Source organism: Aspergillus heteromorphus, assembly GCF_003184545.1.
Source record: "Aspergillus heteromorphus CBS 117.55 chromosome Unknown BO70scaffold_46, whole genome shotgun sequence".
In the NCBI taxonomy this organism is placed as follows: Eukaryota; Fungi; Ascomycota; class Eurotiomycetes; order Eurotiales; family Aspergillaceae; genus Aspergillus; species Aspergillus heteromorphus.
Window position 1 is genome coordinate 29080 of NW_020290451.1, and position 12711 is coordinate 41790.

At 27.3% G+C, this 12711-nt stretch overlaps 2 protein-coding genes across 2 annotated transcripts; one reads left to right on the forward strand and one right to left on the reverse strand.

Moving 5' to 3' along the window:
- The first annotated feature begins 925 nt into the window (after positions 1-925).
- On the forward strand, positions 926-3844 carry BO70DRAFT_383132 (ELMO/CED-12 family protein). Its single transcript, XM_025545570.1, has 4 exons — positions 926-1431; positions 1527-2895; positions 2966-3544; positions 3610-3844. Exons 1-3 carry the CDS (start codon positions 1168-1170, stop codon positions 3418-3420), a joined length of 2088 nt encoding a protein of 695 aa, XP_025394761.1. The 5' UTR covers positions 926-1167; the 3' UTR covers positions 3421-3544; positions 3610-3844.
- BO70DRAFT_366546 (putative cell cycle checkpoint protein Rad17) lies at positions 3657-6421 on the reverse strand. The gene is made up of 2 exons (XM_025544360.1): positions 5811-6421; positions 3657-5695 (listed from the first exon to the last, which is right to left on the reverse strand). Exons 1-2 carry the CDS (start codon positions 6297-6299, stop codon positions 3899-3901), a joined length of 2286 nt encoding a protein of 761 aa, XP_025394762.1. The 5' UTR covers positions 6300-6421; the 3' UTR covers positions 3657-3898.
- Between the last annotated feature and the right edge of the window lie 6290 nt (positions 6422-12711).

A 12711-nucleotide genomic window follows, 5' to 3' on the forward strand; every position in this document is an offset into this window, starting at 1 on the left:
AATAAGAAATATTTATTTTTATAAATTTATTTATCTAATTTATAGTAGTTAATATATACTTATAAATTTTTATTTTTTTTATAAAGAGAACTAATATTTTAATAAATAATTTTAAGTATCAAATCTATCTGTGTATAAGATATTCTTATAAACAGATTTAAAATATTTTCTATTTTATAGATAATATTTTATAGATTAGTTCTATTTTTAATTTATAATCTTTTTTTAGATTAATGTTTAAAATAATTTAATAAATAATCTGATATAGATATTTCTTATATATAATTAAAAAAATATTATATATTAAAATATCTTTATTATATTATATTAAGATAATCAGAAAGTTATTAAAATTATAAAAAATCTAATAAATTATTAATAAATAAAATATATCTTTATCTAATATTATATTATTTATAATTATATTATAAATAAAAAGATTCAGATTATCTATCTATTTACAGAGAATATAATAATAGATAAATTAATTAAAATAATTATATAGATTAATTAGATATATTTTATTAAAGATTTAAAGCTTAATTAAATAAGTAGAAAAATTAGTTTTAATATATTAATATATCTAAATTTTTTTCAATATTTAATACAGCTTTAATTTATACTTATTTTAATTATTTTAATTTAGAAGATTAATTATATATTAAAAAATATAATACAGCTAGATTTATAAATAGAAGATTATTTTATCTTTAATTAAATAAATACATATTTTGGCAAATTCTTTAAAAAAATCTATCAGTAATTATTAAATAGAAATTATTAAGTACTTAGAATATTAATATTATAACTCTAAGAAGTATTTCTTCTATCTTTTACTAGTAATCTGTATCTGCGCCTTAGGCCGTGTACAAGTGAAGCATCCGGAAGCCCCTACACCCCTGAGAATCCACTTCAGTACCCTTATCCGATCTCCTCGGTACTAGTCAGTTGCGGGGTTCCACAGGCTGCGACTCCTTGGTACCTCGTAGCCCTCTCCCCTTATCTTCGCTCGGTGTGACGCTGGCTGTTAATCAGATCATGCCATCGATGCTCTTTTGCTCGTGACCAATTCAGCTATAAAAAAGGTTCGATTTATAGTTGACACACCTCCGCCTCAACCAAGCCCGTGACGTTTTGCCGACCCACAGCGCGGCACTACCCTTTGCCATGGAAAGCAATGTATCCGAGCTTGTTGAAAGGCTTGGAAGTGACGAAGATGCAGTGCGCAAGATGGCAGTCTTTAAGCTCCAGGGTAGCATTGGAGATCCTTCTTTCGCGGATATTTTCATTGCAGAAGGTGGCCTGGCTAGATTGCGATACCTGACCTTACATGCAAGTGGTAATACACTAGCATATAGTCTCACAAGCTTTGCAAGATTGCTAGAAGTCGACAAAGGGTGGGATATCATAGATCAGGAAGTGATTCAAAGAGTAGGTTACATTAATATATATCCCCTGAACATACACACATGTGAAATCGTGTTTCAAAAAGCCATACTGATTTAATGCGCCCTCTTGTTTCCCAGGTCGTTGAACTTATTGTGACCCATCCCTTGGTCAATATCCTCAGGGGTGCAATGTCTATCTTAGTTTCCATTGTATCTCATCCATATACAGGTAATAATTTATCGCAAGGCAAAGATTTTGGCTTCCCTGCATTGAAACCCGCAGTTGCCGTCTACCCACAGTTCCTAGAGATGCTTGTCAATAGGCTTTCCTCTGCAGATCATGCCCTCTGTGCTAATGCACTCCAACTAATCAACTCACTTATGCGCGAATCCATTGCGAATGAGTCTGATATGCAGTGGCCTAAATTCATCCAGAAGTTGCAGGACCTGGGTGTGATCAGGGCAGTCTACTCTCTCATGCAGGAAACTGCATTACAGGATCATATGCACCCATTGATAGAGTTCCAGTCTCTAACGAAAGTTCTTCTGAGAAAGTGGAGGGGTATTCCCCTGGATTTGGAAAACCCCGAACATAGAAGGGCATTAAAAGGGATTCATCTGGCCAGCTTACATGAACGACGAAGCCAGGATATATGTATAGGGACTGGGACTGGGACGCCGAACTCAAAGAAGCATAACCCCATGAAATGGAGGCGTCTTGGGTTTGAGACAGAAAGTCCGATTATGCAATTTGAGCATACCGGTTTCTTGGGGATGATGGATCTGGCCGATTATGTCCGGAACCATCAAGATGAATTTCAGAAAATGCTTTTGGAGCAGTCTGGAAAATCAGGCCACCAATGCTGTCCCATCGCCCGCGCTTCACTCTCCGTCACTTTAATCCTCTATGAGCATTTTGAGGTGGACAAGTCGGAGATGGATGACAGCAAAAGTTATCTCTTATTGGAATCTCGCTCTAACCTCGACAAGCTATTTGAGCCTCTGATATTGCACTGGACAAGATTGCATATTGCAGGACTGCATGCTTTTTTCCGTTTATGGAAGGCCACGGGAGCGGAGTCAGAAGACTACGAAAGAATCGTCGAGCTGGTTCGAATTCTTATTGAATCTGTTGTTGGAGGAGCAGTTCGCACCAAGGACGTGCAGGAAGTGGAGGAGGAGATGGCCAGTTTTGAATATAGCCGGCTCCGTGGATTGCAGATGGAGTTGTTGGAACTCACGTATGAGGATGTATGGGGACAACATCTGATGCAGATGCGTGAAGAGTTGTATCATGAGGCCCTCCAGTTTATTAAGGAGCAGAGAATTCGATGCCTGCTGCAAGGAGCCTGGTTCCCCAGCGAAACCTCACTAAACTTGGGATTGGGATATGAGAAAGTTTCGTGGACATATGCCCAACTCTCACATAATAGGAGGTATCTACATTTTGGGGGCTTCGATGCCATCAAAAAAGGGCGCCCCGAGCTGGACGCTCTGCCAGAGAAAAGTAAGGGTGTTCCCTAGCTTCCATGTCCAAATCACATTGCCATTAAACTAATTGATTTCTACGTTGTTAGTTGATCTGTCACTAGTATCTTCAGTGGTGTCAAACGTTTCGGCTTCTAATGATCCCTTGTTACCCAATGAGAAAGACATTCCTCCTGCTTCCTATACGAAAATCACTATCCATGGTCACTTGTACCCTGTTTCCACTACAGGAGACACTCAGAAAAACGACGGCCAAAATGGAACCTTGAGCAAATCAGCACAAGAGGTGGTGTTATTGAGTCTTCATCCACCATCCCCTAGCGTTGCGTCTGAATGGCTCGATGGTCTGCTCATGCTTCTCAATCAACAGCCTATCACAGCAAAGACAAACAAGCTGCTGAACTTAGTCAGCAATTATGGGCTCAAGATCCGTTTGTTAAATGTCCGATTTAACGATGTAGCATTCACAGCCGAAGCTCCACCTGTTCCTCCACGAGATGACCTTGATAATGATTATTATTATGACGTGTTTGGCGGCACATAGCAACTTCTTACTGGCTAATAATAATATAGACTGCTTGTGGAATACATGCTGTGCAGTGAAAGTAGTTAAACTTTTTTTGGGATTTTGTTTGCTTCCTCACCACCTGCTAGGGTTGCTAGTATCGGTATGTAATCAAAAGTTACTGTCCTTGACTGGTGATGTAAAAGGTTTGCTGAGCTAGAGCCCTAGGGTAATATCCACGACCTGGGCACCCGAAACAGTAGACTGATGCATTTCACATGGCATAGGTGGAATCTGGCTGGCGTATAATAGGGCGCAACTACGGCGCACATACATACACACCTAATAGGCTATATACACACCAGATGAACATTTCCTCTGACCAAGTAAGAACAATGTTCTTTGACTGATGATTTGCGGTTCCCCAAACATCTCCTGTGTCGGTGATTGTTCAAACTGATATAAGTATTTCATACAATGCCACATGCACAGCAGCCGTGTAGTAAATCTCTTTATATTAAATTTCATCGATAATATCATCATCAATGGGGATAGGAATTCCTTCAAGAGCCAGTAGTGGCTGGAGTCCAGCATGGCTCGTTCGTTGATGTGCGTTCAGCGCTGATCCCTTCAACAGACTATACCTCCGATTAACACCAGGTGTCATGAAGGACAGCCCGTCTGACTCATAATTCTTATTTTCCATGGCATTTGTCTGAAACTCGGATGCAGCTATCTCAGTGATCCTCTTGAGTTCTTTCGAGCTCTCCATGCAAATTGTCAACATGGACAAGTATGGTAGTTGATGAAGTATGAGATCATTGCGTGATATCCTTGTCAGGACCATTTTTGACTCAATGCCGTGATTGCCGTTTGCAGCTCGGTTAGCTGCCCCAGATAAAGAGCCACTAGCACCGACCATAGAGCCAAATTTTGGCCAACTGAATTGGTCTAATAGCCTGCTTGACCATAAGGATACAAGGCCTTGTATCTCTTCTCTGTCACGAATAAGACGTAATGAGGTGGGAAAGAACATTGAGTATGTACTTATTGTATGTCCTAGGCCTTTTTTTGATGGTGTTGACCTCATCACAGGGCAAGGAAGAGCAAACAAGATGCCAAGAGCTGCAACTTGATAACTGATATCGTTTTGACGCAAGATATCAACGCCTGTCCCATCCACACTCCCCCAAGGTCTCCTTTGCCCTTGCAGGCGAGGAGACAGCACATCACTGTCTGAAAGTGCACTTATACACCCATCTAAATATTCCGTGAAAGATGACCCATTGCAAGATGGAACATAGTTTTCATGCAGAGTGCTAACGAATGTTTGGTAATCGGTTCCAGTCTCATCAACAAGTTCATTAACACACACCTGAGACAGTTGTGGTCGTCCATGATGGGTTAGGTGCTCTGGAGGTAAGACAGGACGGCGGCCCGTCATTGAGACTACATCAGCCCGTTTGTTATATACCACCTTGCCAACAGCATGGAATAGCCCAAGGCTTGCTTCTCGTTGTGTCACTAGCTGCAACGTCTCCCTTTCTATTGATGTGAGGGTTGTTCGACCTCGTTTTGACTTCACAGCACTGATTGAAGTATTGGCTGGCTGGAAGTCTTCGGATTTCAAGCAGAGAAATTGTAGCGAAGAAATTGCACTGCGAATATCCCCTATTTTGGATATACTGTGCAGAATAGCGGAACTTGGAGGGGCTTCACGATCAGAAATAGAGGCTTTCTTTTCTAGAACAAGATTCAAAGCTTTGTACATAATTGTCGGGGCTATAGCGTTGAAATCAATGATGCTCGTTCTTGGATGGTTGTATAGCTCTGGGCCCAGTAGCCGGTGTACGGTTAGTTTATCTGACTGGGAAGATTGCGAGTCAAGAAGCGTCTCAGAGACGATGATCACAATTGGAGAGGTCACTGGCTCGCCACTCTCCGTTTTGGCTTGCTCTGGTTTGGCCGACAAACACTTTTGAAGGGTTAGTCTGAAGGCAGGCAAATTAGTTGATTGACCTGTAAGCGTAGGGTATTCCTCGATGAGTATGATACGTCGCTTTGAAGTAGAGGCAATGCGGTCGTCTGTTACAGTCACAGGAGATCCGTTCACTCCACTCAAATCAAGACCCCCAAACTCATTGCCACGACCCAAAAATTCTTCGAAGCGGGAAGCAGCTGATATATGTGTTGTAGTGACCAACTCAGATGTTGAAGGATTTTTCCATTCAAGGATATCAAAATCCAGTACCTTGGACAATAATGAGATTGTGGTCGTTTTGCCACTTCCTGCAGGCCCTCGGAGAACAAGCAGCTTCATTTTTGTTAGTTATCCCAATTGTCGTAGAGCAAGGAGACGAAGTCCTTCTGGCAAAAGCCCTCAAACCTCGATAAAACATATATTGGCGATATTGAGAGGGACAGCATACCTGTCTTCCACTTCTGTGAAAGGAATTCACTAACCAGTTCTTCACATCAGACACCTTTTTCTTATGAACTGCCAGCTCGTCTAGATTAGAGGGCGGAAACTGTTGTACCCAAGGAAGGCCCTTTTCCTGAGAGAGAGAACATGATTGTTGTGGTCGAACATCTGGAGGATATGAAATTATAAAACGTTGAGGCAGGCTGCTGGATTTCCGAGTGTAGTTTGAGGCTCTTTGAGGGGATGCAATGATCTGATTCTGGGAGTCGGGTGTCTCTCTGCTCTGATGCAATGTGATTTTATCATTCAAGATATGGTGGGAAAATATCTCATCGAACAAGTCATAATCATCGTCAATGATATCATCATTGTCATCTTTCCCATCCTTTGCATTGACATCCTGGCTGAAAGCCACATGCTCGGTGGTTGCGGAGTCAATAACTCTTCTAATGGTTGAATCTGTGGTTGCGGTACTCTGTGGGTATTTGCGTTTCATATTCCTTTGATAGGATAGAGACGTCCCAGGGGGAAAAACAAGTTTGGTTACATGAAACGCGCAATTTAAATTATAAGAGTCAGTTGGTTGTAACCAAGAATGTTGATCGCGATACAGGTAACTAGTTAGTAATAGATGGAATCTTCGTGTATACTATCATTCGTCCGTGAAAAGGTACATACTGTGGCGCTCCTTCCTCGAAAGGACGCTTGCCTGATTAGGCACCTTCCGGACGGCACCTCTATGCCCCTTCCTTCTCCTTGTCTAGTACCTTGCATCCGTAAACACCTTACAGAGTCATTGAATACGCGCTAGTTCCACGTACATCTTCATCTCCATTGAACCCTTGATAGTGGCGGTTACGGGGTTTTAGCCCATCAATACATACTACGGGGAACTCCGTACTGATAAGGGACTAGGCGGTAAGGATGAGTAGAGATGCTATGGTATACTGCAGGTAGGCAGCCGGGCATACAGCTCCAGCGGGTTCAGAAAAAGTTGCGGAAGAATCAGGCCGGAATCAGAATAAGTGTTGATAAGAATCAGAAAATAATAATAAAATTATCTAATCTTTATAGAGATTCTAATTTTTACTAAATTTAATTATATAATTTTTTTAATTTTTATAAAATTTTATTATATAATTTTCTGATTTTTATAAAGCTATATTATTGTTTATTATTATTCTTAAAATTTTTTATTTATAAGATTCTTTTTAGATCTGTACATATAATTATATATAAATATAATTTTATATAAATATAATTTTATATAAACTTTTTTATAGAATTATCTATATTTTTTAATAAAGTTTTAGAATAAATTAGAGTGGCTAACAGCCAGGTCAGGTCAGATTAATTAGAATTTTTATATCTAATCACCAGATTATAATCAGATTAAGAAAATTTTTATATCTGATTATAATATAGCTAAAAATCAGATAATTAATTATTTTAATTATTCTTAATATTAAGATCTATCTACTATATCTTTTTAAGCTCTAGTATAATTAAGATATATCTAGATTAAATAATTATTAATCTGGCTATTTTTATTATTATCTAAAAATATATAAAAAGAAGCTTTTTAGATTAAAAAAATATAATTAAAAAAAAATTAGTATCTTTTTTATTATTATTTATTAGAAATAATAAGAAAATTCTAGTTATATTAATAAAATTTAGTTTTTTATAAAATTATTATTCTTATAATAAGAAATATATATAAAGATATATAATTATTACTCTATTTTAATTATATATCTTAATTATATTATAGAATACTAGAAAAATTATATATTAATTATTAATTAAAATACTAAAAATAAATATATTATTTCTATTTTATTATTTTTTTAAATTAAATTATTCTTAGATTTATAAATAAAATATAGCTCAAAGAGCTATTAATAAAATCAGAAATAAATAAAGAGTTAAGAAAATTATAAATAGTTAAATTATTAGAATAAAGTAGATTAAACAGATTAAATAAATTAAATAGATTAAATAAGTAGAACAGATAAATAAAATATTTAAATAAAATATACTAGATCTATATTATAATACTATAGCTCTTATAAAAAATTCTATAAAAGTCTTTTATAAATTTTTTTTATAAATATCTATTTTTTATTTTAATTTATTATATTTTAAATAGCTTTATTTAAAAAAAGAAATTATTTTATAATTTTAAGTTTTAAATATAAATTTCTATTTATTAAATCTATTATTAAATTTATAATCAGAGACTAAATTCTATTCTATTATTATATTAAGCTTTTATTTTAATCTAATATTTATTAAATAAAGTTTTTTATTTTTATTTTTTTATATTTATTATTTATAGAACAGTTTCAGAATTATAAATTAATTATAATTATTTAATTTATTTTTAAAAAATATTATCAAGTTTTTTTTTTTTATTTCTTAGATTTTTATAAATTATAATAATATCTAAATTAAGATAAACTTCTTAAGTTAGATCTTTTCTTCTCTTCTAAATCTTAAGATTATATATATTATAAAGAATTAAAAAATTATTTTATATTTAATTTTTGAAAAAAAACTTTTTATTTTTTAGAATTAATAACAGAAGATAATCTTTTCTAAAAATTATATATAAATTTAAAAATTATTATTTTATTTTAATTAAAAAAAATTATTAATAATATAAGACAGCTTTCAGAAAAATATATTATTTTTTAATAAAATCTTTTATATTTATTATATTATATATTTTTATATTTTATAATATTTAAGAATTAAAAACTTAAAAACTAGTTTTATAAGCTATTATTTTTATAAGACTTATAAGAAAAAATTATTATTAATTATATCTAAATAAATAATTAGTTAGATACTAAGTAAAGAATTATTATAGATATTTATTTATTTTTTTAAAATAAATTTTTTTTAATTATTATCTTTTTTTAAATCTCTATAATTTATAATAAATAGGATTTTTAAAATTAAGTTTTATATTTTATAATTATCTATTATCTATTATTTTAAATTATTAAATATATTTAATTTAAATAAATAATTAATCTTACTGCTTTATCTTTCTATTAAAAATTAAGTTTTTTTAATTAAATATAAATTAAAAAATATTTTATAAAACTATCTAAAAAAATATATATATAATTATTATTAAAATTTCTAAATATTAGATAGATATTAATTATAGTAGACTATTAAATCAGCTTTAATTAAAAAATATTTTTTAATTTAATTAAATATTTTTTAATAAAAAATATAAATTATTATAAAATTTTACTAGACTTCTGACTAATATCTGAATTTTATACTAATAAAAATCTAGCTATAATTATTCTATTAATTTTATATAAATATAATCTTATCTATTAATTATTAGATATAATAATTAATAATATTAATAATAATAATATAATATTTAGTATAATCTCAGCTAAACTCTGAACTTAACTTAGCTAAAATATTTAATTTTATAATATTCTAATTAATTTTAATTTTTTAAAGATTATTTAAAACTAGTATTATATTTTCTGTCTTATTTATATAATTTAATTTATAATTAATACTTTTCTACAGAAATTTTAAATTAAGATCTTAAATAATATTATTAAATATATATAAAAAATAATAATAGAAGTCTTGAAATTTTTTTAATATTTTAAGAATTTTTAAAAAAATATATTCTAGAAACTATTTATAAAAGACTAATATAAAATCTTTTTTTATAAAAAGTTTTTAGAAGTTTTCTATTAGTTAGTTTATTATATTAATTCTTAATTATAGATTCAGAAGATTATATAATTTATAAATATAAGCTTTTAATATTATAAAAAATTCTTATTTATTTAATAATTTAAATCTGGCTTAGTTTATTATTTTCTTTTTAATTATAAAATCTACTAGAACTTAATTTATCTTATAATTTATTAAATATTTAATCTCTATTAAATAAATAAAAGTTTTATTTAATATTATAAATATAATAATATTAATTATTTTTATTCTATTATAATTAAATAAAAATAAATAAAATATTTTCTTAAGTTTTTATATTTTTTTTTTTATTTTCTATCTCTCTAAGAACAGTAGGCCTATTATTTATAAGATTTATAATATTTATAATAATTTTTTTAATTATCTGAATTATTTAATTAATAAACTAGAAAAAAAATAAGTATTTTAAAAAAAAATATTCTTAAGAACTTATATAATATATATTAAAAGCTCTGAAAGTATTATTATTATATTTATTAAATAAAAAACTATATTTATATAATTATAATTATTCTAGATCTAATAATAAAACTTAAGAAGTTTAAGAAAAATATATAATTAAATAATAATATTAACTAATATTATAAGTATTAAACTATCTTTAAAAAGATATTTTCTTTTTATTTTAATTAAAATCTAATAATTAATATATTATTAATAGTCTTCAGATTATTATTAAATCTAGATAAAATTTTTTATAATATTTTTAAATATTAGAGACTCTTATCCGCAGTTAAGATATATAAAGAACTTAAAATATATCTAGATATTAAAAATATATAGCTTCTTAAGATATCTTTAATTAAATTAATATAATTTTAGATATTATAAAATATATTAATATTCTTATTTACTAAAAGTCCTGCTATAATTAGTTTTTAAAAATTTTTAAGATATCTATTATTATTATCAAAGCTATCTTAATTCTGATATAATTAAAATAATTATATTTTAAATATATATTAATTATTTTATTATAAATAAAAAATATCAGAATATATTTAATAATCTTAATTTAGATTTAATTATTTTTATATTTAAGAAATAAAAAAAAATAAAATAATTATTATCTTCTATATTAGTAAGAATAAAAATATAAATAATTTTAAAAATAATCTAGAGAATAAATTATTATTAGAATTAAAAAAACTAGTCTTATCTAAGTCTTTAACTATTATATATACTCAGATAAAAATAAAGATCTGATCTTTATAATTTTTATATTATTATAATTATTATTCTAAATAATATAAAGAATAAATATTCTATATTTTTTTTATTTTTTTTATATTAGATTCTATAAAAGTCTTTTTTAAAATATAGTATATTTTTTAAGATAACTAGTTAAATAAATTAAATAGTAGACTATATCTAAAGAATATTATTATATTTATATTATAATTAAATATATATTATACTTTATATATTATTTATATAAAAAAGATATATATATTATAAATTAATTTATAGTTATTAATCTATCTGCTATATCTGATTTTTTTAATTAATAGATATAAATAATTATAATAATAGTTATATCTTAATCTAATCTTAATTATATAATTAAAAATTTTTTATATCTTAATCTGACCGCCAGATTATAGCCAGGTTAAGATTAAGATATAAGAGTCAGGTTAAGCCACTCTAGAATAAATCTTAAAAAAAAGCTTATTATAATATAAATTATAATCTCAGAAAAAGTTTATAAAAATCTTTAATAGATTCTTTAATAATATTTTATATATAATAGAGTATAGTATATATATATATATATATATATTTAAATTAGTACTATAAATATTACAGATTTAAGTCTGATTTTAAGCTTTATTTATTAAGAAGACTATACTTAAAACTGTGTTTAAATTTTTATTTGAGCTTTTAAGACTCTGTCTAAGACTTTATTGTTATGGGGTTCTTATACAAACCCTCCAAATCCCAAAAGCTTGATAAAGCCTGTATAAATATACTGTTCGGCATGCTATAATTAAATAAATAATTAAATAAAATAAAAAATAGTATTATATAAAAAGAGAGAAAAGAATATAATTTAAATATTTTTTTTATTAATTTCTTCTGTATTAATAATTAATTATTAAATTAACTTAATTTAATTATTCTTTTAATATTGGAAATTAATTATTATTAAGAATTATTAAGAGATAATCTGTTAAGAATTAAGAATTATTTAATATATAAAAATAATAAATTCTTTTAATTTAATAGCTTATAATAATTAAAATATTATTCAAAAACTTATATAAGCAGTATATATTTTATAAATAGATTTAAATAATTAATAAGTATACTTTAATTAATAATAATAAAAATATTAAATCATAAAAGCTTAATTATAAGTCTAATTAAAAAATTTATAATAATATTTTATATTATTATTTATATTAATTATATTATTTTTATTTAATATTTTATTATATAATTCTAAGCCTGCTTTTTAGATCTTAAATTTTTTTTTTAAAAAAATCTTAAGATACATTTTCTTTTTTATAAAAAGGTTTATATAAAGTTTCTTATTAACAAAAAATATTTTATAAATAAAATAAAAAAGATTTATTATATTTATAACTATTTTTATAAAAAAGCTGAATAATATATACTTCTCTAAATTATATTTAAATAAAAAATAAATAAAATTATATAATGAAATAATCTATTATAATTAATAAATTAACTATTTAAAAATTTTAATATAAAAAAAAGACTCTTATATAAATTATAATAATAAAATAAAAAAAATTTAGAGAAGTTTTTTAAAAAATTTAATAAAATTTTTCTTACTATTAATAATATTAATTAATTAAATAATTAAAAAGAAATCAAGCTTATTATTACTATTTACTAAATAATTATTAAAAATATAATTAAAATAAAGAAAGCTGATTTATATAAGAAATATTATAATTAATTTTTTAAGATTAATTATAATAATTAATATATAAATATATTAAAATAAAATTTTTATTACTTAAGTTACTTTTTATTTATAATTTAACAAAATAATCTAGATAAAATAAATTAAAAAATAATTTTAATTAAGATTATAACTATTTATTTAAAAAGTTCTAAAAAAAATATTTTTTAGAAAAATATTATTTTATAATAAATCTTAGAAGAAGAATTTT